General features: G+C 37.8%; 1 protein-coding gene across 4 annotated transcripts in view; it reads left to right on the top strand.

The window, feature by feature from the left end:
• The window catches only part of ECPAS (Ecm29 proteasome adaptor and scaffold), a 107,272-nt gene that overhangs the window by 28,034 nt on the left and 54,681 nt on the right, over positions 1-24,557 (top strand). For all 4 annotated transcript variants that reach the window (XM_045043669.1, XM_045043668.1, XM_023242563.2 and 1 more), the window contains 10 exons: positions 2,947-3,063; positions 4,770-4,888; positions 6,021-6,170; positions 9,264-9,432; positions 12,314-12,453; positions 16,154-16,235; positions 18,392-18,511; positions 21,517-21,602; positions 21,851-21,929; positions 23,728-23,777. In XM_045043669.1, coding sequence (XP_044899604.1) covers positions 2,947-3,063; positions 4,770-4,888; positions 6,021-6,170; positions 9,264-9,432; positions 12,314-12,453; positions 16,154-16,235; positions 18,392-18,511; positions 21,517-21,602; positions 21,851-21,929; positions 23,728-23,777 — 1,112 coding nt within the window. The remainder of the gene's footprint in view (positions 1-2,946; positions 3,064-4,769; positions 4,889-6,020; positions 6,171-9,263; positions 9,433-12,313; positions 12,454-16,153; positions 16,236-18,391; positions 18,512-21,516; positions 21,603-21,850; positions 21,930-23,727; positions 23,778-24,557) is intronic.

The following is a 24,557-nucleotide window of genomic DNA, read 5'->3' as shown; positions in this document are numbered from 1 at the left end:
AGTCAGATGCTTAACTGACTGAGCTACCCGCGCACCCCTACTTGTGGTATTTTCTTACCAGAGCGATGAAGGTGAACTGCAGCTCTGAGCGACAACATGAGTGAATCTCATATATGGTATAGAATAAAGCATATTCAGACACATGGGTTCACCCTATGTGTTCCATTTACATAAATTTAAACATGGTGTTTGAAGTCAGGACAGTGGTTACTTTTGGGAAAGGGGTTGGTGAGTGGAGGGGCATGGGATACAGGGTTTTTATGCTTCTGGTGTGTTTAGTCTTTGAAGTTGGGCCATGCCTACTCCTTGGGCCATGCCCTTTCAGTTGTGCACTTTAGCCATATGTTATACTTCAGTTAAAAGTTATTAATGAATAAATGAATATAAATGAATGAGTAATAAGAATTGGTATGCACAGGACACTATATACCCAAAGCTAGTGATTCTGTAGGTTTACTGATAGGTTAACTGTTACCTAGTTGGCCTCGGGGAAGGACTGGCTCAGTTTTTTTTTATTTTTATGGGTTTATAGAAGATTTCAGATAGTGGATAACTAAACAGGAAATTAACCAATATTTAAGATGATGATATTGTTAGAAGAAAATTAGTCATTAATTCATTTAAAGTAAAAAGAAAAGATAAAAAAAGAAAGTGCAGGGTGCCTGGGTGGCTCAGTCAGTTAAGTGTCTGACGTTGGCTTGGGTCATGACCTCATGGTTGGTGGGTTTAAGCCCCGAATCGGGCTCTCTGCTGTCAACTTGGAGCCTACCTCAGATCCTCTGTTTCCCTTTCTCTCTGTTGCTCCCTCTCTGTCTCTTTCTCTCAAAAATAAAATAAACATTAAAATTTTTTTGTAAAGAGTGCGTGATTGTGGACATGATTGTCTGTCACTAATAATGATTTCCCAAGAGTCCTTCTAGGAAACAGCCTAGATTAGATCGCCAGAAGAGGGCTATTGCTTTTAGGCTGCTTCCTCCTGTTTCTTTTCCTTGTTGGTTAGCTGTATCACAGGTCTGGACAGCTAGGAAGTTTGGATGAAATATGTCTGGTAATGCGTGTTTCTAGGTCTCTGTAAGGTATCAGTGGTCCCAAGGATGTCTCGTGGAGACAGGCACTTTAGATGAATTGAGCTCAACTGGCAGTGTTGGGAGGGGTTAAACAGATGGGCTCTGGAGTCACATCCTGACTGTGCCACTTAGTGGCTCAGTATCTCCTTGGACAGGTTACTTCAGTTCCCTGAGCCTCGGCTTCCTCACCTGTGAAATGGGAATGACAATACCACTTCTCTGGTTGTTGTGAGAATCAGATGGGAAATGCAGAGTGCTGTGCACAAGTGTGTTCTGTGTAGAAACTGCTTGATGAATGTCTCGTATTTCATTATTGTCATTCATTAAACGGACATAGATTATAGATTTGTCATTTTTTAAATATAATTTTTTAAAAAATGTTTATTTTTGAGAGGGAGAGACAGACTGCGAGCAGGGGAGGGGCAGAGAGAGAGGGAGACAGAATTTGAAGCAGGCTCCAGGCTCAGAGCTGTCAGCACAGAGCCTGATGTGGGACTTCGACCCATGAACTGTGAGATCATGACGTGAGCCGAAACCAGATGCTTAACCAACTGAGTCACCCAGGTGCCCTGATTTGTTGTTTTTCTTAAAATTCATATTTCATTATTGCTGTAGATTCATTGGAACTTTTGTTGCTGCTGGGAGAAGTCCTACAACTCCCTTTAATACTTGCCTTGAGGCTGGAGCACAAATTTCAGAAATGATGGAGAGTAGTGTGGGCCTGGTCCTCCAGAATAGATACCTTAACTCTTTGAGTCTTTCTTAGGTGAGACTTTCTAAAAATGTTATTTTTCAGTGCTTAGTTTCTTACTTCTCTCTTAGCAAGATAATTTCATTGTTAGAGTAAGATCGGGGCCATTTGACTCAAGCCTCTTTTTTGCTTTCCACCCACAGGGACTATTGACTTGCAGACTTCTCTTTCTGCTCTTTCCCTACTTGAAGGACAGAAAGCTTGTTATTACTTAAAGCTCTTTAGTAGAATCAGATGATCTTCAGAATAAAGTAAAAGTTCTCTATCTAGCATTTTACCTGAGTTGTTTTATAATCTAGGCCCTACTTTTATCCTCATCAATCTGCATGTCAGATTGTGTTACATTCTTTTGGACCTCTGTTCTTCTTGTAACTGATTCTCTTCTTGGAAATTCATCTGGTTGTCAGCATTTAGTGTTCCTGTGACTTCCTCTCTAAGTCCTCCTTGATTTGGCAGAGTTTTTCTTTTCAGGAAACTCACAGTATCTTGTCTATTTCTCTTTTTGTCATGTTCACAGTGTATGTCAGTCCATTTGACTGCTGTAACAATACCACAGACTGGGTGACTTAAACAGCACTTTATTTCTCCCAGTTCTGGAGGCTGTGAGTCTGAGGTCAGGGTACCAGCAGGTCCGTCTCCTTGTGGAGGGACCTTCCTGGTTGACAGAGGCAGCCTCCTTGCTGCATGCTCAAGAGGGGAAGAAAGAGAGAGGACTCTAATCCCTTCATCCCCTTGTTAGGACACCAATCTCATTGGGGGGGACCCCACCCCCATGATGTTAGCTAACTCTAAGTACCTCCTAAAACCAGAAAACTGGGGATTAGGGCTTCAACAGATGAGTTTTGGGGAGACACAAATGTTTAGTCCATGGTGTAGGGTGTTACAGTCATTTATTTGCAGGTCTTTTGGGGAATAGTGCCTCAGTATAGGCTCAGCTGGGATCCCAGCCTTGGGGGGCACAGCATTTTGGAACAGGACCTTGATATTGTAAATTCCCTTTCTGGAATGTTACATTTATGTCTTTTAAAAGAACAAAGTAGCTGCTATTCATCAAATTAAGTAATGTTGGAAAAATGAATTTGTTTCAAAGGTATCAATAATTTCAATTCATATCTTTCTGTATCTTAGGTAATGGAACTGTTGGTCCATCTGAATAAGCGTATAAAAAGCCGCCCCAAAATACAGCTCCCGGTAGAGACACTATTGGTTCAATACCAGGACCCGGCTGCAGTTTCCTTTGTCACAGTGAGTGTTCTTTTGGAATGTTGTCTGATGTAAGTTTTCTCTCCTAACACTTACTAGATGCCATCACTATATTGGCAAGTTTAGAACCTCACCTTAGACTAATTCTAAATGGAATATGCGATGTTTTCCTTTAGATGACACACTGTTTTTCCACTGAAATGGTAGGAATAGGATAAGGCATGGTCATTTCCATGGGGCAAAGGAAGGTTGGTGAAATGACTTGTCAGGTATGCTGGTATATAAAGGAATGATTGGATTCTTTTTTTTTTTTTTTTTAATGTTTCTATTTATTTTTGAGACAGAGAGAGACAGAGCATGAATGGGGGAGGGTCACAGAGAGAGGGAGACACAGAATCTGAAACAGGCTCCAGGCTCTGAGCTGTCAGCACAGAGCCCAACGTGGGGCTCGAACTCACGTACTGTGAGATCATGACCTGAGCCGAAGTCGGACACTCAACCGACCAAGCCACCCAGGCGCCCCAGGAATGATTGGATTCTTAGCAGAAGCTTGTGTGAGACCAGTCTGAATAGAGAGAAGAAAGGGTTATGTAGCATAGGCATGAATAAATGATAATAGAAGAAGGAAACGAAAGGGTAAATGGCAAGGATAGGAAGCTGAATTTTTAAAAATTCTGTTTCTGATGTGTTCAGAAAGGTATCCTTTTTAAAAGTGAAGTAAACTGAGCCTGGTAAGAAATACTCCTATTAAATTGTTGTCTTCATGAAAAATAAATGTATAAGAGTGTGGATGCCATGTGATGTCAGATGATCTCTTCCTGGCCTTGTTGTTTCTAGCTTTGAGGCAGAATCTATTGGGTCTTATCTAACATCTGGATTCCAAACCTTGGGAGCCATGTACTGGTCCAGACATCTTTCTGTGCCTACTCTGTACATACTGCTTCATTACAGATGTCCCTTTCTTTAAGCAGATAGGAACATTAGGTACCAATAAAACTGCCAAAGAGAATGTCTTCAAAGGAATAACCTTATGAAGCCTCCTTCATAAAGTGAAGACTCCTTCAGAAAAGCAAATCTTTAATTATGTGTGGATCCAGATACGCATTTATAAGTTTGCTTACAGTGAGGCATTCATACAGATTATAGCAATACAGACATACCCACAGCACTCAGTTTGCCTTGGTTCATCATTCATTGGTCAGTTGTCCGGGTGAGGAACCAGAGCACTGCCGTGTACTGAGGAGGCTGTAGTAACTGACCAGTTGGGAAACAACAGCCTAGGATTTCACAGTTGGTCTCCTCTTAGCTTCAAAGGATTAATGCTAATGTGTAGCCTGTAGGTTCAGATTGGCCAAATGCTTACTTTTCCTTTTCAGCAAACATTGCATATTTGAGTGCTTTATTCCCCCCACCCCGCCAACTTTATTGAGGCATAATTGACAAATAAAATTTTATGTATTTAAGGTGAAAAAATGGAATGTTTGATAGATGTATGCACGAGTACTTTCGATTAGATCATGCTCCCTCACGTGAAGCACATCTTAAAGCAAGAATTTTGACTAAATAGGGCTGGAATTCTTCCTGAAATATACTAGTTGATCAAGCTGTAACAAACACGTGGTAAATGTATGCAGAGAGAATGTAATTTCTCTGTTATGACAGAACTCCCTAAGTTATCAACCGTGTGTTTTCTTTGAAATCCCAGAGTATTTCCTTCACACTCACCTGCTTTTCTCTCATTGCATTAGAATTTTACTATAATTTATGTTAAGATGGGCTATCCTCGCCTGCCAGTGGAAAAACAATGTGAACTGGCCCCCACGCTTCTTACTGCCATGGAAGGGAAGCCTCAGCCACAGCAGGATAGGTACGGTCTCCTCAGTTATCTTACCTCTCACCTGCATGAGTCTACAGCTACCTTTCAAAAAAATAAAGTCGCATGTTTTGTTTTACTTGGGCTAATGTGAAGGCTTGAGCTCTTTCAGGTGACAAATAATTGAATTTCCTGTGTTATTTAATTGTTACTGTTTTGGTAATTATAAAATTTCTTGATGTGAGCATATTGAAAATGTGCAGAACTAACAACGTGTTTCTCAATCTAAATGCATTTATTTTGTTAATTATTTTGAAGAAGCTAATTTCATGTGATTGCACAAATTAGTTATAAAGTGCTTTTCATCACAACATTTTGGAGGGTATGAAGTCTTAGAACAGTTTTCTTAAGGAACAGATCACTTGTTTATATTAATATGGGAATTGGAGGGGTGAAAAGGTTTAGATAACACACTTAGTGTCCAGGTTTGGCTCAGAGTTCTGTAGGGTAGCCTGGTTGTAGTGAGCATCGTCAGGAAGAGCACAGAACTGTGGAGGAAAGATGGAGTTAAGTGGTGGTTTTACTTTACTTTTTTAGAGTGTGTATATTTTTAAAAGAGAAACTGTAATCCACGTATTTACAAATACAGCTGATAAACAGTGCAAGCACTCTTTGAAGTTTTCATGTGTTTTTAAGAATAGCAAAAGGTGTAATGAAAGAATTACGGAAGCCGTGTTACATAAATTCACACAGTGGACGTTTATTCAAAATATTAAACCATTGCTTTTTATTTTTTTAGCTTTAAAATAACTTTAACTATGGAAAAGAAAAAAAAATATTGAGGGAACATGTTGTAAGTTGAACTACCTAAAGTTTAATAGAAAACTCTTTTGGTAACTTCAGATACTAACACTGAGGTCATATTTTGTACATTTGTTTCTGGTGTTTTTGGTGATGAGCCAGGTTGGCTAAATGGCAGTCTTTGCTCAGTATACTGAGGTTTCAGTAGCAGAGCAAGCTAGGCTAGCCCCTGGGTTTAGGACTTTGTAAATTGGTGGTGTTGAAAATGCATGGCCCTTGCTACACTTGCCACTTTATGTTATATGATTTTTGTTTTGTCTGTTATTTGCATGTTATAAAAACCTTATTTTTAAAGTAGTTGCAATAAATGTAATTGTTTTTTCAGCTTAATGCATCTTTTAATACCAACCCTTTTTCACATGAAATACCCTGTTGAATCATCAAAATCAGCTTCTCCGTTTAATCTTGCTGAGAAACCAAAGACTGTGCAGCTGCTTTTGGACTTCATGCTAGATGTCCTTCTGATGCCTTACGGGTAGGTTAAGAAATCAAAACAAAGCAGCCTTATTAGTAACTGCTTTTACTGTGTGGAGTGAAGTACTCTTTTAAATGATTCAGCTTTTGCTTGAAATTGGATATGTCTCAGATTTTCATGTTTGCTGCAGCCCTGACCTCTGCTAAACCCCAGCTCCGCTGCTCATTGACCTCACAGGTGTGGACCTGCTGTAACCATTTCGGGCTCAACCTGTCCAAGCTGAAATCAGTTTTTCCCCCATAAAAATAGATCCTTTTCTTTAATTGCCATCAGTGCTGTGATGGTTCTCATAGCTGAATCGGTGTAGTTATAAATTGCCTCCAGCTTTCCTTTTCCTTTTAGCTAATACCAGTCCCATCATTCCCCCTCTGTGCTCCCTGATGCATCCTGGAACCGCTCTCACCGCTGCCCGCTGCCATCTACTTTCGTCTCTGTTCAGCTCTTGTCACGACTTTCTCACCAGCTGCTCTTCTTCAAAACTCTCTACACTGCCAGAAAGGTCCCTGATTTTTATGCGCGCCTCTTACCAGTCACACCTTAAAGTCCTTGGGCTATCGTTTTCCAGTCGTTACTACTCATGCATTTGATGCGCTCTTATGTGTCCTTGCCTTTCGTGTTTTAAGACAGTACAGTTCTCTCTGCTTAGAATGCTTGCCCATCAAAAAAGCAGGGAAGAAAGAAAGAAAGAAAAAGAAAACAACAGCCAAAAAAACTGCTTTGAAAAAGCACGTCAAACTAGCTTAGACGTCAGCAGTGTGTGTATCTGGCATGAATTTCTTTCCCTGGGCAGAGGGTGCCATTTTCCGTGTCCTTAATGACACTCACATCCATCTGTATCACCACTTTGTGTATTTATCACACTGCTGACACGTCTGTCTTCCCTAATGGATTGGGACTTGTTAAAGCCAAGAGCTGTTTTACCTAGCTCTGGTCCCTGGCACAGTGGCCCAGGTTGTGATCAGCTTCTGGCCTAATTATTTTCTGGCTTCCAGAGATATTGATCTAAAATGCTGCTTTTCTTGTCTCTTCCCTGATCAAGAGTAGAACATATACTATAAGCTTACCGTGCGGAGCCCCATATCAGCTGTCCCTCCATCCAGACACAAGAGGGTTCGTGCTGTACGATTTCCTTCCTTTCCAGTTTACTTCCTTCCCATCCCTCTTGTTTGGTGGCTTTATTTTTCAGACCTTGAAACACTTCCACTACCTCTATCTGTACCTGTCATACCATTTCTTATTTTTCGGTGGTTTCTTTGCCCTGTGATATCATGTCAAACGCTGTTATATGTGTTATTATCTCAGCTTGCTCCAGATGGCAGGGACTCAACCTCACACCTCTTGGTATGCTTCTGACTTGTGCTTAGGATGATGTTTTGCGTAATGTTAGCTGTTTGGTAATTATTGATTAATTTACTGACCACCACCAGTCTTGCTTATAACTTAGAAATAAATGAAAACCTCCTTTTTATAATTGTTAAATCAGGAGGCAGCCAGAATTGGCAGGTGATGATGGCTTTGGTAAATAAACTCTGAAATCCAAATTTAACTTAGGCACATGATGTACTCAATCCAGTTTTTCTTACCAAATCCAAATTTAACTTTGGCACATAATGTACTCAATCCAGTTTTTCTTACCAGTGAGAATTTGCCTTATTTTTATAAAAATATTAAAGTGGTTCCTTAACAGGTTTTTTTTTTTGTTTTGTTTTGTTTTTTATTTAAAAAAAAATTTTTTTTTAACGTTTATTTGTTTTTGAGACAGAGAGAGACAGAGCATGAACAGGAGAGGGTCAGAGAGAGGGAGACACAGAATCTGAAACAGGCTCCAGGCTCTGAGCTGTCAGCACAGAGCCCAACGCGGGGCTCGAACTCACAGACCGTGAGATCATGACCTGAGCCAAAGTCGGCCGCTCAACCGACTAAGCCACCCAGGCGCCCCTGTTTGTTTGTTTGTTTGTTTTTTTAGTAGATGGATTTAGGAATTGAATGGATATAGCAAGTAAATAATATAGAATAATTTACTATACCATCAGGATCCAAGTGTTTAATTTCTATTACAGCGAGTATTTTATTTATTTATTTTGAGAGAGACAGAGATAACACAAGTCAGGGAAGGGCAGCTAGAGAGGGAGAGAGAGAATCCCAAGCAGGCTTCGTGCTGCCAGCACAGAGCATGATGTGAGGCTCGAATCCACAAAGCCATGAGGCCATGTCCTGAGCCAAAACCAAGAGTTGGACATGCAACCTACTGAAGCCATCCAGGTGCCCCAACAGCGAGTATTTCATTTTAATGTTCAGTCATAATAAGTCAGCATAGAACTTTAGAGTTTGGAAGGGACTTGAATTAAATTTTTTTTTTCAAAATTTTCATTTCCTAGATGAGGACTACCAGTTTAACTGGATCAAAAATAATTTACCAGAATTCTTATGTTTAACCTATAGAAGCCAAAAATGGAAATAGGATGGTAAATTAATAAGTAGCTACAAAGGGCTTTGAACATACAATGGGAAAAGCTAATTGTTATGACTTTTCCTCTTTGGGTTCTTTTGAATTTTTTTTTCCTTTTTGGGGTGTTATGTGTTTGGAGTGTATGTGTTGGAGGTTTCAGTGGGTTTTCTAATGCAGGGATATAAGGAGAATTGGAGGTGGATTGCAACTTAACAAAAATGGGACTGACTAAAAATGTTCTGTGCTTTGGATATAGAATAATAATTTTTTTTTTTTTTAGGCCCTTCTTGCAGTCAGCTAACCTTTCTCTGTTATTGTTCAACCAGAAACTCAAAATGCAGTGGGCCCATAGTGGCTCTTGAATAGTTGTATTTATAGATTGAGAGCAAAATATTTATACTCATTGTTGGTAACTGTAATAGTTCATTTGTAACAAAGTTGAACAGATGGACTCTTAACAGTTAATTTGTTAAAGATGTAAATAGGTTTTTTAGACACCTTTAGAATTTTTCTTTATGATGAAATTGTAATTTCAAGTATTCTAGAAAAATTCTCTGGGAGAAAAGTATATAACTGATTGTATTAAATATGCATGTGTGTGTATGTGTTTTAAGAAGGAGGTTAAATTTCTGTTTCCTTTTCAGATATGTGTTAAATGAATCCCAGAGTCGCCAAAATTCATCTTCAGGACAGAGTTCTTCTTCAAATAGTGGGGGAGGTTCTGGAATACCACAGCCTCCTCCAGGAATGAGTTTTTATGCAGCTAAGCGAGTTATTGGTGATAACCCGTGGACACCTGAACAGTTGGAACAGGTATCGTACACTGCTTGTTCATAATGGAACCTCCCCCTGTGTACCAGCCCCTATGAAGTCCATGGAAGCATGTGTAACATAATTCCCACGTATTCAGGCTCTCTAATGAAATATGTTTGCAAGGACCGATTGATGTAATGTGCTCTCTTCATGGTGTCAGTTATTTGTTAAAGTCCCAAGGGAAGGGGGGAGTGGGAAGCGCTCTTCAGTTTTTCTAACATTGTGTACATAGTTCAGGGGTAAAATACAGCCCCCTTAGAGACTATGTCTCACTTCTTTCATTTTAGCTTTTAATTATAGGTTTAATAATCATCTAGCTATTTTGGTGAAGTTAAAATACAATTTATCTCAGGTTATTCAGCTTTTTAGGGCTGTACCTTTTGTGTAAACTGAAGAACTCCTATACTCATATGTGACAATATGGGGGAAAAGCATGACTCCCTTTTATATTTCTTCCTGGGAATTTAAAAATTGGCATTAAGAATTTTATTCTGGATTTAAACAGGACACAGATGTTCTCTGAGCAGCTTTTAAAAAAGACTGGTGCTCTCCAGAGAAGTTGCCTCACTGTGTCTGTGCCCTCAGGCACCTCAGGGAAGAACAGATGAGATCAGTATGTAATTATTTTGGAATTCAAGCAACATGGGTTAGTCTTCCAATCCTTCCTTTATCTCTCCATGGCAGTCTAAATGATTTGATCTTTTTCTTTTTGGGAATGTAACTGACCACTGATCAAAACAGTGTTCCCCAGGAGAGGGAAAAAGGCGAGCGGGGCATTCCTGCCACTCACAGATTTATAGAATGATTTGTTCAGTGAGGGTTATGTTTGAGTAGATTTACTTCTTCATGTGTTATAGATCTTTTTTTCCCTCCTCAAACCAGGATGTAAGTAAGAAAGAAAGGTAAATAGTAGTAGAGGCTACTCTTTTTTGAGTGTGATCTGTGTGACAGGCACTGTGCTGAGCACTTTGAATACATTGTCTCATTTAATCCTTACGGCGACCCAGAGAGGTAAAGAAATTGTTCATTATGTAAAAGGAACTGAGGTTTTGAGATGTACCATGGTCTCACTTCTAGCTCTAGCTTTGACTCTAGGTCTTTCTGAGGCTAAAGCTCTAAGTGCTGGCGAGTAGTTGTTACCATTAAATTGTAATATCGTGTCAGTAATTATTTGCTAATTTCTAAGGGCCTATGTTTTTTGTCAATTTTATAGTTTGGTGTTGAAGTGAACCATTTCATTTCAAAGATGAAATAAAATTTTGTTTTTATTTCAATAAAAATGGTTTTTATTTTTTCTAATGATGAAGTCATGATAATGTAAAGATTTAAACAGTACAGAACATTATAAAGACAAATTAGAAATTACCTGGAATCCTGCCACCCTAGTTTATCATTTTTTTTTAAAACATTTATTCATGAGAGAGAGAGAGAAAGAGAGAGAGAGAGAGACAGAGCATGAGTTGGGGAGGGGCAGAGAGAGAAGGAGACACAGAATTCAAAGCAGGTTCCAGGCTCTCAGCTGTCAGCACAGAGCCCACTGCGGGGCTCGAACCCATGAACCATGAGATCATGACCTGGTCTCAAGTCAGAAACTTAATCAACTGAGCCGCCCGGGCATTCCCCCTAGTTTGTCATTCTTACAACCTACTGTGTGTGTGTGTGTTTGTGTGTGTGTGTATACACTATTACAGTTTTACACAATACATTTTTATATTACATTGTACATTTATATATAATATATGGTTTGTAGTTTACTTTTTTCATTTAACAGCATATCAGGTTTTTTAAAAAAGTCATCTTTTTAAATGTTTATGTAAAGTTTAGTTATGTGTAAACCACATAAGGTTTTAACTAGTCTCCTATTGATGGGCATTAGTATTGTTTTCAGTTTTCTTTGCACATTTTTTTGTTTATATCTTTGTGTAGTTAATTTCCATAATTGTTTTTCTATGGCTTAAGTGTTTGAGTGCTTTCTGTTGTAGCTCTTATTACAAGTAGGTTGTGTTGAACAAGGGGAAGGAAGGCAAGCGTTTTATGATCTGTTTATATATCTTTTTAAATTAAACCCATTGTCATTTAATAATTATAAACTCTGTCAATCTTGATTCATATACATAATAACTATTATGTAACTGGCTTTTAGGTAAAGACAGTTTTACTCTTCAGGCACATGTGTCCTAAATAGAATTTTTATGAAATTCGTAGCTCCTTCACATTGCATGAAATTCAAATTAGAATCCCTCTTCAGTCTGTGTTTCATTTGAGCCATTCAATTACATTGAATAGTGTTTGGTTAGAATTTCACTTGCCTTCATTAGAGTGTGTTTGAAATCCTGTTGTTTTCAGTATGTAAGAATATTGAGGACAGAATGAATATGTTAACAATAGAGTGGAACTCTGTGGAATGTGGTTTAGTTCGTTTTGAAATGTCAAAACAATCCATGGAGCACTTTATTCATAATGTTCCACTCTCTTACCTGCAGGCTCCAAATTTGGACTTCAGTTCAAGGCTTTATCATTCTAGAGAGACTGTAACCTAAGTAGGAAGGCTGTGTATCATAATGGTCTTCGAGTTGGAGAGACTTGGGTTTGAATCTTGTTTTCATCACTTACTATGTGTCTAAATTCTTAAGCCTTGCCTCAGTTCCCTCATCAGAAAAATGGGTATAATATTGCTTATCTCATAGATTGTGAGGGTTAAATGAAATCGTGAATATATATCATATACAGTCCCTGACACGATGTAAGCCTAAACAGGAGCTGCTCCTGTTGTTACTGTTGATCCTTGGTATATGACCATACTGATCTGTTAAACAGTATTTTTGGTTGGGGGTCTTTGTTTCTTTGATCACTGTTTCTCCTTCCCTTCATTTATCTGCAGTGCAAATTGGGTATAGTGAAATTCATAGAAGCTGAGCAGGTGCCTGAACTTGAAGCTGTTCTCCACCTGGTGATTGCTTCTAGTGACACACGCCACAGTGTAGCGACAGCAGCGGACCTAGAATTGAAAAGCAAGCAAAGGTAAACTACATCTCTTTTCACCTTTAAAAGATGAAAAGAGGCTATATTTCTAAAAGCTCACTGAGCACAGATTTCTTCTTTCAGGATTCTGTAATGAGACCTTTGATTTAGGAGATTATGAAATATACTTAATTTTTAATAAAGACAGTTTGCCCAAGAGCAGGATTCTGTATAAGACAAAGAAGAGAAGCTGTTTGGAGATGCAGTTTAAAACTGGAATGGATTAGAAATATTACCATAAGAAATGAGACCTTTGGTGGCTAGGTAAATTGACTTAAAATAATTAATGTTAAGAAAAATGCCAAAACCTAGAAATTACTCATTTTTGACTCTTCCTTTGTGTGAAACCAATTGAGATTGCTTTTAATAAAGGATATGTACATATTAGGATTAATATGGTAAAAATCAGGTCCTGTGAAAAGTGGTGCTGAATAGATCTTAATTCACATGTGAAGAAATACAAATACTAAAAGGCTCATAGAAAATTAAAAAAAAATTTTAATGTTTATTTTTGAGAGAGAGAGAGAGAGACAGAGTGTGAATGGCAGAGGGGCAGGGGAGACACAGAATCTGAAGCAGGCTTCAGGCTCTGCGCTGCCAGCACAGAGCCCATTGTGGGGCTCGAACAGACTGTGAGATCATGACCCTAGCTGAAGTTGGATGCCCAACTGACTGAGCCACTCAGGTGCCCCTCATAGGAAATATTTTGTATGAGAAATCAAATCTGCAAAATAAAACACTGGTGCACCAATTTGTACCCATTGGTAAATAAAATTGTGTAATAGTTGAAACTCCATTTAGTTTCTGTTGAAACTGCTATTTTTATATTCTGTTGATTGGCATTATAAGCTAAAATAATTTTTGGAAAGCAGTTTGAAGTATGCAGTGAATCATAAAAATATTTATAATCTTTTATGTAAATCTTCTGGGAATTTATCCTAAGAGAGTCATTCAAAAGAAGAAAAATATATTTAGAAAAATGTTATAGATTTGCTCATTATACCATTTCCTACAATTGTAAGAAAAATGGAAACAAATTATTTTCGCTATAGGGAAATAGTTAAGTAAATTAACTCTGTGTATCTATGTGGAATATTACATATCTGCCGAAATAATTATAAAAGTAATAAAGCAACATGGAAATTGCTCCCAAGGAATGGCAAATGAATAAAGCAGAATACAAAATAATGTGTGTACTGATTTAAAAAATGAGATGTGTGAAGACTGAAAAATGACATGAAAAATTGAAGTTACTTGGTTGAAAAAACCAAATTATGGAATAATTATTAAATTTGTTTCAATGCTTAATGTAATAACATGCTAAAAGGCAGTGGAATGCATATTGTAGTTTTCCCTTTTCAAAGAAACCAATACAAATAGGTATTACAGAATAAGGAAGTTAACTTCTTTGTGTCTTTGATAATATGGTTCCATTTCAGTAAGTAAGCTGCATGTATGGTGATGGTTGGGAACAGCTCACTGCTACAGGGCAGGGGAGGTGGCATATAGGAGGAGCGGATTCTTACGCAGTTAGTTACTTCTGGTCATGCCTCTCACTGATTGAGTATGGAGGACTCTCATAACCTCGCCAGATCTTGGGCTCTGTAAATAAGAAAGTTGGACAGAACTGTACTTTGATATTCCCTCCCCAGGTCTGAAATTCCTTCGTGCTGCTTGTAACTGCCTTTTCCTTTCAAAGACTTTTGGTTTTGAAGTATCAGAAAATCTTTCTTTAAAACTTCTCATTGTGTTTGAACTGGCCCCAATCTTTACACCATGTAGTGGATTGGATTGTTGGAAATAAAAATGTGGTCTAGAAGTATCCTAATTAGTTTTGGCTTTGTCTTTTAAAACAAGTGTCCATTTTTTCAGAAAGAATAGTATGAAATTTTTAAGAGATAAAAAGTAAGTTGAGAACAATATGTAGATATTTTCCCATTTTGTTAAAGAAAAATCCTGAAGTATCTCTCCATGTGATCCATCTATCTATTGATCTGTTTATTTCCCTACCGGCCTGCTGTACCCACCCACCCATTTTACATGCATAGAAAAGAAGTCTAGGAAAAGATACACCAAAATTAGTGGTTACTGAAAGGGAATAGAGAGGGATATGGTACCGATTATACATTTCTATACATTTTTGAATTTTCACATCAAACGTGTTTATACATTTCTAAAACTATAAAGATGGCAAAAGGAAAATACAAGATACAGTAAAAATTATCCTTATTAAAGTGTTTAGTTTGTTTTACTGTTAAGTTTTACTTCATTTTACTAATGTGTGTGTGTGTTTTGTCAAAATATACCTGATGTATTTATAGAAGGGAAACAGAGGTAGAGCTTGAGGATTAGTTAGTAGCAATCGGCTGAGGAAAGATGGAGGTGAATAATAACTAAAATAGAATCATGGACCGTCTTCAAGGATAGTGGAAGAGGCAGATTGATAAACTATGAAAGAAGAGGCGGATAAGAAAAACCGTCAAAGCAGCATCGTAAACTGTGTTTACACAGATACAGTATAGCTTGAAGCAGAACCAATGTCAAAAGACGGAGAGAAGACAGTATTGTTAAATCTCACTGATGCAGGATTGCAGTGTTGCTAGGTTTGTAAAATGACTGGGAGGGGCTGCTGCAGAGGGCAGGTGCCCACCACCAATCAACGCTATATTCTAATTCACCTGCTGGTGGAGCTCACTAAGGAACAAGTCTCAGTGACTAATGGCAGCATGACTGCTGTATAGAATTAGATAATAAAGCTGCAAATATGTGCTGATAGATAAGGAAGAGAGGGAGGCTAGGAATCGCAGTGACACAATTTAAGAGAAATGAGAGGGGCTTCTTAGGGTGTGGGTTTAATGGATAAATTTTTTTGTCGCTTTCCTTGTCACTTTTGAATTTCCAAATGGTTAAACAGATGCTTGGCTCAGGGCTCTTTGAACAAGCATAGTCTAGCTCTGCTCTGTCAGAACTGCTCCATGGCATTGGCGTTGAGAGTGAAATGCAATCCATTTTTTCTTGTGTGGTGTCAAATTGGACTGTGGATATAATGATTTTTTGAGTCAGGGTGGGATAAGTGACTTACTGTATTTTTTTAAAGTTTATTTATTTAATGTTTATTTTTGAGAGAGAGAGACAGTGCATGAGCAGGGGAGGGGCAGAGAGACAGGGAGACACAGAATCTGTAGCAGGCTCCAGGCCCTGAGCCATCAGCACAGAGCCCGACACAGGGCTCAAACTCATGAACTGCGAGATCATGACCTGAGCCAAAGTTGGATACTTAACTGACTGAGCCATCCAGGCGCCTCAGTTTATTTATTTATTTTTGAGAGGGGCGGGGGGGGGGGGGGAGGCGCAGAGAGAAAGGGAGAAACAGAATCTCAAGCAGGTTCCACGCTCTCCGCACAAAGCCTGATGTGGGGCTCGATCCCACGAACTGTGGGATCTTGACCTGAGCTGAAATACAGAGCTGGACACTCAAGCGACTGAACCACCCAGGTGCCCATACTTAATGTATTTCTGTTTAAAAACTAATTTTGATCTAAATTAATCCCTTTCCTTTTCTTCTACAATGTCAGTTGCCCAGTTCATTTGTGTATTCCTAACATTTCCTTTGGTAACAAATATTGGGGCTGTGTGTTTTTTGAGATAATTGAAGTGGGAGAAAAATAATTTTAACAAGCTGTGTTGAAACCTTCTGTAGCTTGATTGACTGGAATAATCCTGCCATCATTAATAAGATGTACAAGGTATACCTTGGAGATATACCACTGAAGACGAAAGAGGTAGGTTGTTTTGATTTATTCTCACATCATAATAAAAAACATTTGGTTGATAGGAGCTCCATATATTTGAATTTTTTTCTCCCTAGTTATTTTGATTTAAGCCGAACCTGTACTGTAGGAAATATAGGAGGAAATTTTAAGCCATGCTAGTCTGGGTGGATTAAAATTTTCTGGTAACTTAGTTTATTTGATCTGGTAGTTTCAATTCCTGTGCTTAAATAATGATGATACACTGTGTAGATTAGGGATCCACACCTGTTTTCTGTAAATTATTTAGGCTTTGCTGGCCATGTGGTTCTGAGGCAGCAACTATTTAACTTTGCCCTAACATGGAAGCAGCCATAGGCAGCACATAACAGAAGGAGCATGGCTGTGTGCCAGTATATCTTTATGGGTACTGAAATTTGAATTTCATATAATATTCGTATGTTATAAAATATTCTTTTGATTTTTAAAGAATCATTTGAAAACATAAACATATTCTTCACTCATATCAAGACAGATGGTGGGCCAGATTTGGCCATAGGCTCTAGTTTGTTGACCTCTGGTCTAGAATCTAGAACAATAGGTGGGTTCTTCTGAAGCCTCAAATTAAGGCGTTTGCTTAATGACCTAAGTTCTGTTTGGTTCACTGTGTTTAAAAGTGTTCTCAAGTCCATATCCAGACATACAAGGTTTATTGTTTGTTTGTTTGCTTGTCTGCTTTTTAAGCCATAAATAGTTATTTTAAAAGTCATACCATTTCCAGTTAGGTTAAATTGAGTGTCATGTAGCAGAAAGAACAATGAATTGGGAACTGGGAGCCTCCCTGTCACTCTGGGTTCTGGTCCTGAGTGGCTGCACATAAATGTTGTACTGGGGAGGAGGAATTTGGCTAATCACAGAGCTTTTCTTGGCTCATATTCTTCATGTGGAACATTAAAGGGTTGGATTAAATCTGTGGTGTTTAGAATGTGGTCCATGCACCCTTGTTGGGTCATAGGGAGACTTTTTTTTTTTTTTTAAACCATGTTGATATTTATACTGATGATGCTAAAACAATGATGGGTGTCACTGCTGGGGTCTTAGCACAGACCAGAACTGTGTCACTAAATAGCGCTAGTAGTTATTCTGCTCTTTATCGTCAGCACTCATGGTTAAAAAAAAAGAATAAAACTCAGCTTTACTTAAGAATATCTTTGATGAAGCAGTAAAACTTATTTTACCTGTAGACAGGGCAACTATGTTTATTGAGATGGTATTTGGCAGATATGTTCTCCAAAGTGAAGAAATGAGGCTTCAAGAACAGTTAATATAGTTTATTGCCAGTGGTAAAAGTTGAACTTTCAAGCAAAAGTTAGAATTTAGGGAAACTTGAATCCCATCACAATGAGCCTGACTGCTTGTTAGTACCTACAGATTTTTCTGATGAGACTGGTGGTGATATTAACGTGTGATTTTTAAAAATGCTTTATAATGAGATGTTTGCTTAACTCAGTGAGCCACTATTTTCCAAATGACCGGTGATGTTATAGAAGTGTTAAAAGGTTATAGCTCAGTGGAATTTAGTATGACACAATATGCAAAAGTTCAGTGATAATGGTTTCAAATCCAGATTTTAACCTTTAAGGTGCTGTTGTTTATTAAGTTTTGGCATAGTATCAAAGAATATCTACAATTACCTGAAAAGGCTAAAATCATCCCAAGTTTTCCAACCATGTATCTTTTTTGAAACTGGTTTTTTTTTTTAAAATGTAATTTAACCAAAATAACATAACCACAATAGATTGAATGTAGAAGATAAAAGAATCCAACTCTCTTCTATTAAGGTGGACAACCAAGATATTTATAGAAAAACATGAAACAATGTCAGTACAGTTTTTTGTCTGGGAAAATATAGTTAATTTTCTAAAAAATATGTTATTAAAATATATGATAGGTTTATTAATATAATTTTAAGTGAATATGTAAAAATTCTCAGTTTAGTTTTTAATGTAGCATATGGTGATAGGTGTTCCAATATAAGCAAAAACTCTGTGTGTTCAGTAGTTTATAAGAGTGTAAAGTGATCTTGAAACAAAAGTTTGAGAGACTACTGATTTAGATGATCTCTCATGACTTTTTCAGCACACAGTAATTTTGAAATGCTGAGTTATAATTAAACATGTTTTGAACAGGGAGCAGTTCTGAAGCCAGAGCTGAAGAGGGACCCAGTCAGTACAAGGGTCAAGTTGAAGATTGTCCCCCATCTCCTTCGTTCTAGACAAGCTGCAGAAACGTTCCCTGCTAACATTCAGGTAATTTGTTCTTTCCAGAGAAAAATGGCCTGTTTACAACTTTTATGTCTGTTTAATTAGAGAAAGAAATGCATTAATGGATATTTAGGAGATGCATTGACGTATTAACAAGATTAATGAGAATCCATCTTTTTTTTCTATCTCAAGTGTAACTGCAGAAATGATTTAAAAAATTTTTGTTGTTGAGTGTGTACTATATATAGTTAACATCCAACTTAAATGTATGGTGACTGTCCTTTCAAACTAATGTTTTTCTGAGTTGCTCTTCTCCAAAAATGTGGGTTTTTTTTTTGTCTTCTTTTTCTGTCTTCTTTTCCCTCCCCTCCCATCCCCTCCCCTCCCCTCCCCTCCCCTCCCCTCCCCTCCCCTCCCCTCCCCTCCCCTTCCCTTCCCTTCCCTCTCCTTTTCTCCTTTTCTCCTTTTCTCCTTTTCTCCTTTTCTTTTTTCTTTTCTTAAGCTTACCTATTTATTTTGAGAGAAAGAGAGAATCCCAAGCAGGCTGTGCATTGTCAGCACAGAGCCTGACGTAGGGCTTGAACCCATGAACCGTGAGATCATGACCTGAGCCGAAATCAAGATTGAACACTTAACTGACTAAGCCACTCATGTGCTCCAAAAATGTTTTTAAGTGAACAAGTTTCTACCAGTTAAGTGGAAAAGAACCCCATGTGATGACAATGGCCAAATCCTCTTGATTCTGCCTTCTTAATGTCTTTATCTCCCTATATTTAATGCTGATGTTAATTGAGACTGTCCTTTCTTATTTTGGTTATTCCAGTAATCTCCTATCTTGTTTCCCCTCCTCATCTCCACAGCCATTCTGTTTTCTCTGTTGCCACCAGGGCTTTTGCTGCATTGGAAATCCTTATACTCTCTTTTGATGTGGGATGAGTCCCTCTGCAAAAGCTCTTACCTTTTATCCAAGTGGTGACCAGCAGAGCTCAGGAATAGAGAGATTGGGTATAATTTTGTCATTAGTTATTTGCTTTTGAGCTTAAATCAGTGTCAGAGCTTTTCCTGTTTTTCTAAAAAAATTTTTTTTCCACCCTAATTCCACCCTAAATTTCCACCCGAAATTTTTTTCCCACTAGCAGTGACTAGTTCTTATTCAATTATCAGGTTCCTAGTAACCGCTGAAAAGTTAGCAGTTATTTATCTTCCGGTCTCCTCTCTTGCCCCCCACCCCCACCTTACCCTGTACCTTAAGCTCCAACAAAAATTGTTCCTCTTGAAATATACTGTTTTCATGGCTCTGTCTCTGCTCAGAATGTTCCCTTTACCTGGCAGAGCTCCTCTTCCCCCTTTAGCTTGGTAAACATCTACTCATGTTTCAGGATGCACTCCAGTGTGCTACCTCCCGTCTGAAAAATGTTCCCATTTCCTGCCACCCTTCTCTTTCAGTCCCAGAATGAGAACACTCTCCTTCATGTTCACTGTATGGTGGACATAGACTTCTTAGCATCTCTCCCTCTTAAAGCCTATTTTGTATCAGTGGCTGCTTCCTCCTCTTAGATGATAAAACTTGTATTCTCCATATCTGGCACTCTAAGATTTGAGTAACTTTAAAGTATTGTTTTGTGTCTCCTTAAACATAAAATTATCACGGAGCTTCTTTCATTTCTTTTTCATGATTGGTGTTTTATAATTGGTATTCCCAAGCACTGTTTCCCAGACAGTGTCTTGATAATTTTGGTTCAGAATATTTGGTTGTAGTAACACTATGTTACATAATAAGCAGCTAGAATTTTGTGACAGAGTATTCATAGATATCCTGTAGGTGTATAATTTATTTGTAGTTATTTAGTGTTTTCAAAATAAATCTAGCTGAAACTTTGTATATTCAAAGACAAACTCCTTGTTCATCGCACACATTCTTTGTTATATTCCTGTTTTTAATGATTGCATATTACTGTTCTACATAATTGGCCCTGCCCACCCCTCCACCTTTCAGTCATAGAATCCTTCAAGGTATCATTTAGATGAGCCTCTTCTTTCCTGATACCAGTGCCTTTAATTAGTCATATGTTACCTCCTCTTGATTTTGAACGTAGCATAATGCTTTGCATATAATGTAAGCACCATGAATTTTATTTTTTCTGACAAAACATTAGTGTTGATTATTCCTTTTGCTTCTTTCATTTTACCATATTACTCTATATAATATAGCATTATCAGATAAATTTTCTAAAAGTCTTTTCCAAAAAAGTAGCATGTGATTATATATTGTCCTATATCATTTTTAATGTATGTACATTTTGACCCCTCAACACGATCGAGTGCCTCGGGAGCGATGCTGCCCTCTTTGTATCTCACAAACCTTGCATAGTGTCGGTTACCCATTAGAGGCTCAGTCCTGTTCTGTGTTCAGTCACATGTCGTTGTTAAGTAAGATCAGAATACTACTAGTAGTTTAAGGAACCAGTGTAAGGAGATTTTTTTTTTTTTTAAGTGTAAGACTATCCCATAAAAAGTAGAAATTTGGGAAATTTAGATTTCTTTGAGCCTTCTGGATGCTGCACAAAACTCATGTACTGTGTGCTCTTTTGCCACCTAGACATGACTACACAATACATGGAGCACCTATGTCCTGACTGTCCGCTTGTAGAATGCTTTAATCTTGGTGTTTTCTGTGAAGTTTTTATATAATCTGTTCAGAATGACTGCATGTAATTGAGGAACTTAATACACCCAAAGTGGTTTTATCTGATAGTGTCCCCTGTGTGGTACACAGTGGCAGAGAGGGGGCCCGCTGTGAACTCTGTTGGTTTCTGGTGGTAGAGCCACAAGTTTTGCAGACTTGTAAGGTCAACCTTTGTGTTTGTACTTCATGGACTACTGACTGGAGCCACTGATTGGCTGGCTTCCTACAGTGGTCAGCTAAAATGATTATAATCATTAATTTTGAAGAATGAGGGGTGGTGCGCAAGATCTGCTGTTGACGCCTAATATTTGAAAATAGTAAATTGCTGCTATTAATTGGTATTGTCATTGTCCCTTTCTTGTAGGTGGTGTATGACGGACTTTTTGGTACAAATACAAATTCAAAATTAAGAACGTTATCCTTGCAGTTTGTGCATCACATTTGTATAACGTAAGTTTTTTCAACTATTTGACTGTAAGATTTCAAACTGTTGGAATGATCAGATGTTTCAAGTATTTCTTTCCTATCCAGAAAGAAATCCATGTTTGCTCATCTTAAAAAAAAAAAAAATTGTAGGTTTCAATAGATTATTTTAATTTATTTCAGTTGTGTCTCATTATTTGAAGTAATCATCTGAAAAGATAAATAATAACGAGATTTTTATCTTGCTTTGTGTATGTGTGCTATTTTTTTTAAAGTTGTCCAGAAATCAAGATTAAGCCCCTAGGTCCAATGCTTTTGAATGGCCTGACCAAGCTAATCAATGAATATAAAGAAGTAAGTGACTTGTCTTTTACATACTGTTAACAGCTTCTATTTTAGAATGTTATCCACCTTTCTGGTCTACATGTTGGTTTAGTTAGTTACAGTTTGCTGTTGTTCCATCATTTCTAGCATTTTTACTTGAAGTGGTACAAATTTCAGAAATTACTGCCACCTTTTGCTTTTTTTTTTTTTTTTTTTGGAACTAAGTGTTAAAAAAATTGATATGAATTTTGAGAGGTCTTATCTTTTTTAAAGCATTTGCACTTTATTCTGCTTTTAGGCACTATGCAAAAATGGAATGGAAAGAATTAAATTTTATTTTATGATTTGTTTTCATGTGGATGTTTATTTGGATTTGCTTAGATTCAGAAATAGTGTTAATTCTTAAGGGCTGAGCTTTTACCTATTCACAATTCTGTAACAACATGCATTCAGTAAGTTTTGATTCCTTAAGCTCAGTGAGATGAGGTTTCCTTGAAACCAAGTGTTTTGAATCCTGTTTGTCCTGGCTGTGTCCCTCGTGCCATGCCGTCTTCATTAGTTCAGGTGAATTTGCTAAAGAAAGTAAGATTTAAGAACTCCAGTTAGCGTTATTTTCCTAAGTCTGAGCTACACACAAATGCATGTTTGCAGTGGTATAGTCACTAAGATCCTGGCATTTGGAGTTAGAATTGAGTTTGAATCCTAGTTTTGTCCTTTGATGAGTGGCTTAAAATCTTTGGAGCTCTGCTCTTGATTGGAAAAATAATACCTCTTCATTGGATTATTGTGAAGATTAAAGGAGATCACACACCATTATCGGCGCACTGAATGCACATTAACAGGTATTATTAGTGAAAAGCCATTCTTTAGTGTGCAGTTGTGTTTTGGGGGCTTGGCTCTCCTGTCTTTTATTGAATAGTATTTGTGTGGTTTTTGAGGCCTAAGGAACCTTCCAGGTTATTTTTATGGCATGGATAGTCAGATGCTTGGGATGGTCGGTAGAAATAAAAGTGCTTTTGGGTTTTTAGGGGAGAATTTGTATATTTAAAAATAGATTAGAGAGGCCAGGTAAAACCACAGGGCCCCGATCCTTGTACTTGGAGATGACACCTGCCTGTCTTCCCAACAGATGACTCCTTAAGAGTGTCCATTTAGGTGCAGAAGAGTGAGCCCTATGCTAATTGTATAAACTTCAGCTCACAGAGGGGTTACTTTGTTTTGAGGCATCAGACTATTGGCTTTCATAAAACAATGTAAAATTCTGTCTGTCTGAGGAGGGAACCTCACTCTCTTGATGACTGTGATCCCTTTAATTTTTTATAATGGAAGATATGAGAGGAAGCTGTTTGTTATCATGCCGACTTGTAGGTAGTTGTTCTTCGCTTAGCTTATCACAGTTTTGGGTTAGAGATGGAGGACCTTAGTGTGTGACCAGTGGTGAATTTTCTGCTAAGTTCAGCTGTTTTCCCAGTGTGTTGAAGGTGAATTTTGGTGTTTGCAGGTTACATAGTGTTGCAAATACCCTGAACTTAGCACAACTAAGAGAACCCTTTCATTTATGACATCTGCATTTCCTTTTGGAGTGAGTTGGGGATGCAAAGTTTCATTTTTGTTTTTCCTTTTCCTTTTAGTGGTGTGATGATTCTGGGTTTGGATTTTTTTGTTGGTTTGTTTTGTTCAGATGTTAATATCTTGTAGTTAGGCAGAGTGAGACCAGGTTTAACAAGGAGTAAAATAATGCATGTAATTGCAGCAAAAATGTTTTGCTGTTTACTGTATTTTTTGTTTTGTCTGTTTTTTGTTCTTTTTTTTTCTTCTTAATTTCAAGGACCCTAAGCTACTGTCAATGGCATATTCAGCTGTTGGAAAACTCTCCAGGTGAGTAAACTCTTCTTCAGTGAGAGATATCCTGTTGGTAAACTAAGAGAAATTATGTGGCATTTAATAATAGATGGAGAATAATTTTTTTTTTCTGATTTTGAAAGGAAATGTATTTAAGCCATAGGTTGTTTAGAAATGTTTTCCTTGTAGTAGGAAAATGATGTGAGATGTTTCAATTTACATTTGAAGGTATGTTTCCATATTAAATGGTAGTCTTGAAATGATATTTTGAACTGGATTGTGTCATGATGGGTTACTTTTTCTTGCACCCTGGAGACATTTGATTGATCTTAAGTGTTCTTGTGGCTTCTTTATTACCAGTCTTTATAATCCCAGTCATCAAGGTTTATCTCTTTGACTCTCTTTTCTGATAGTGCTATATTATGATTCTGGGTGGCCCTGTTTCCAAAGGTGGATTTTTTTTTTTTTTTTTCCTGCTTAGTATGATTTCCTTTTTCTACTTCCTTCTGGTTTCCTCTTCCTTCACTATATTTCAAAGCAGGGAGATAGAGGTACAGCACCCTCAGTAGCACCATATGGTGCTTCTGTCCATGGTACAGGTTTTGTACTGGCCCGTGTAGATTGGGTCTTGCTCTTCTGTACTGTGCAGGGAAAGGATCTTTGGGGCTCAGAAAAAAGCCACCCTAGATCCCCCGATACCGCACTTGTCCGATAGCCTTTAGTTTAAATAGCAGTTTAGTCTTAATTGTGTTTTTTTTTCCTATTAAAATCAGAAATGCTAACTGAATGCATGGAATATTGTAAAGGGAATATCTG

The sequence above is a fragment of the Felis catus genome, chromosome D4 (assembly GCF_018350175.1).
Source record: "Felis catus isolate Fca126 chromosome D4, F.catus_Fca126_mat1.0, whole genome shotgun sequence".
Classification (NCBI taxonomy): domain Eukaryota; kingdom Metazoa; phylum Chordata; class Mammalia; order Carnivora; family Felidae; genus Felis; species Felis catus.
Note: the sequence above shows the minus strand (reverse complement) of the source record. Positions and strands in the feature narration are given on the sequence as shown.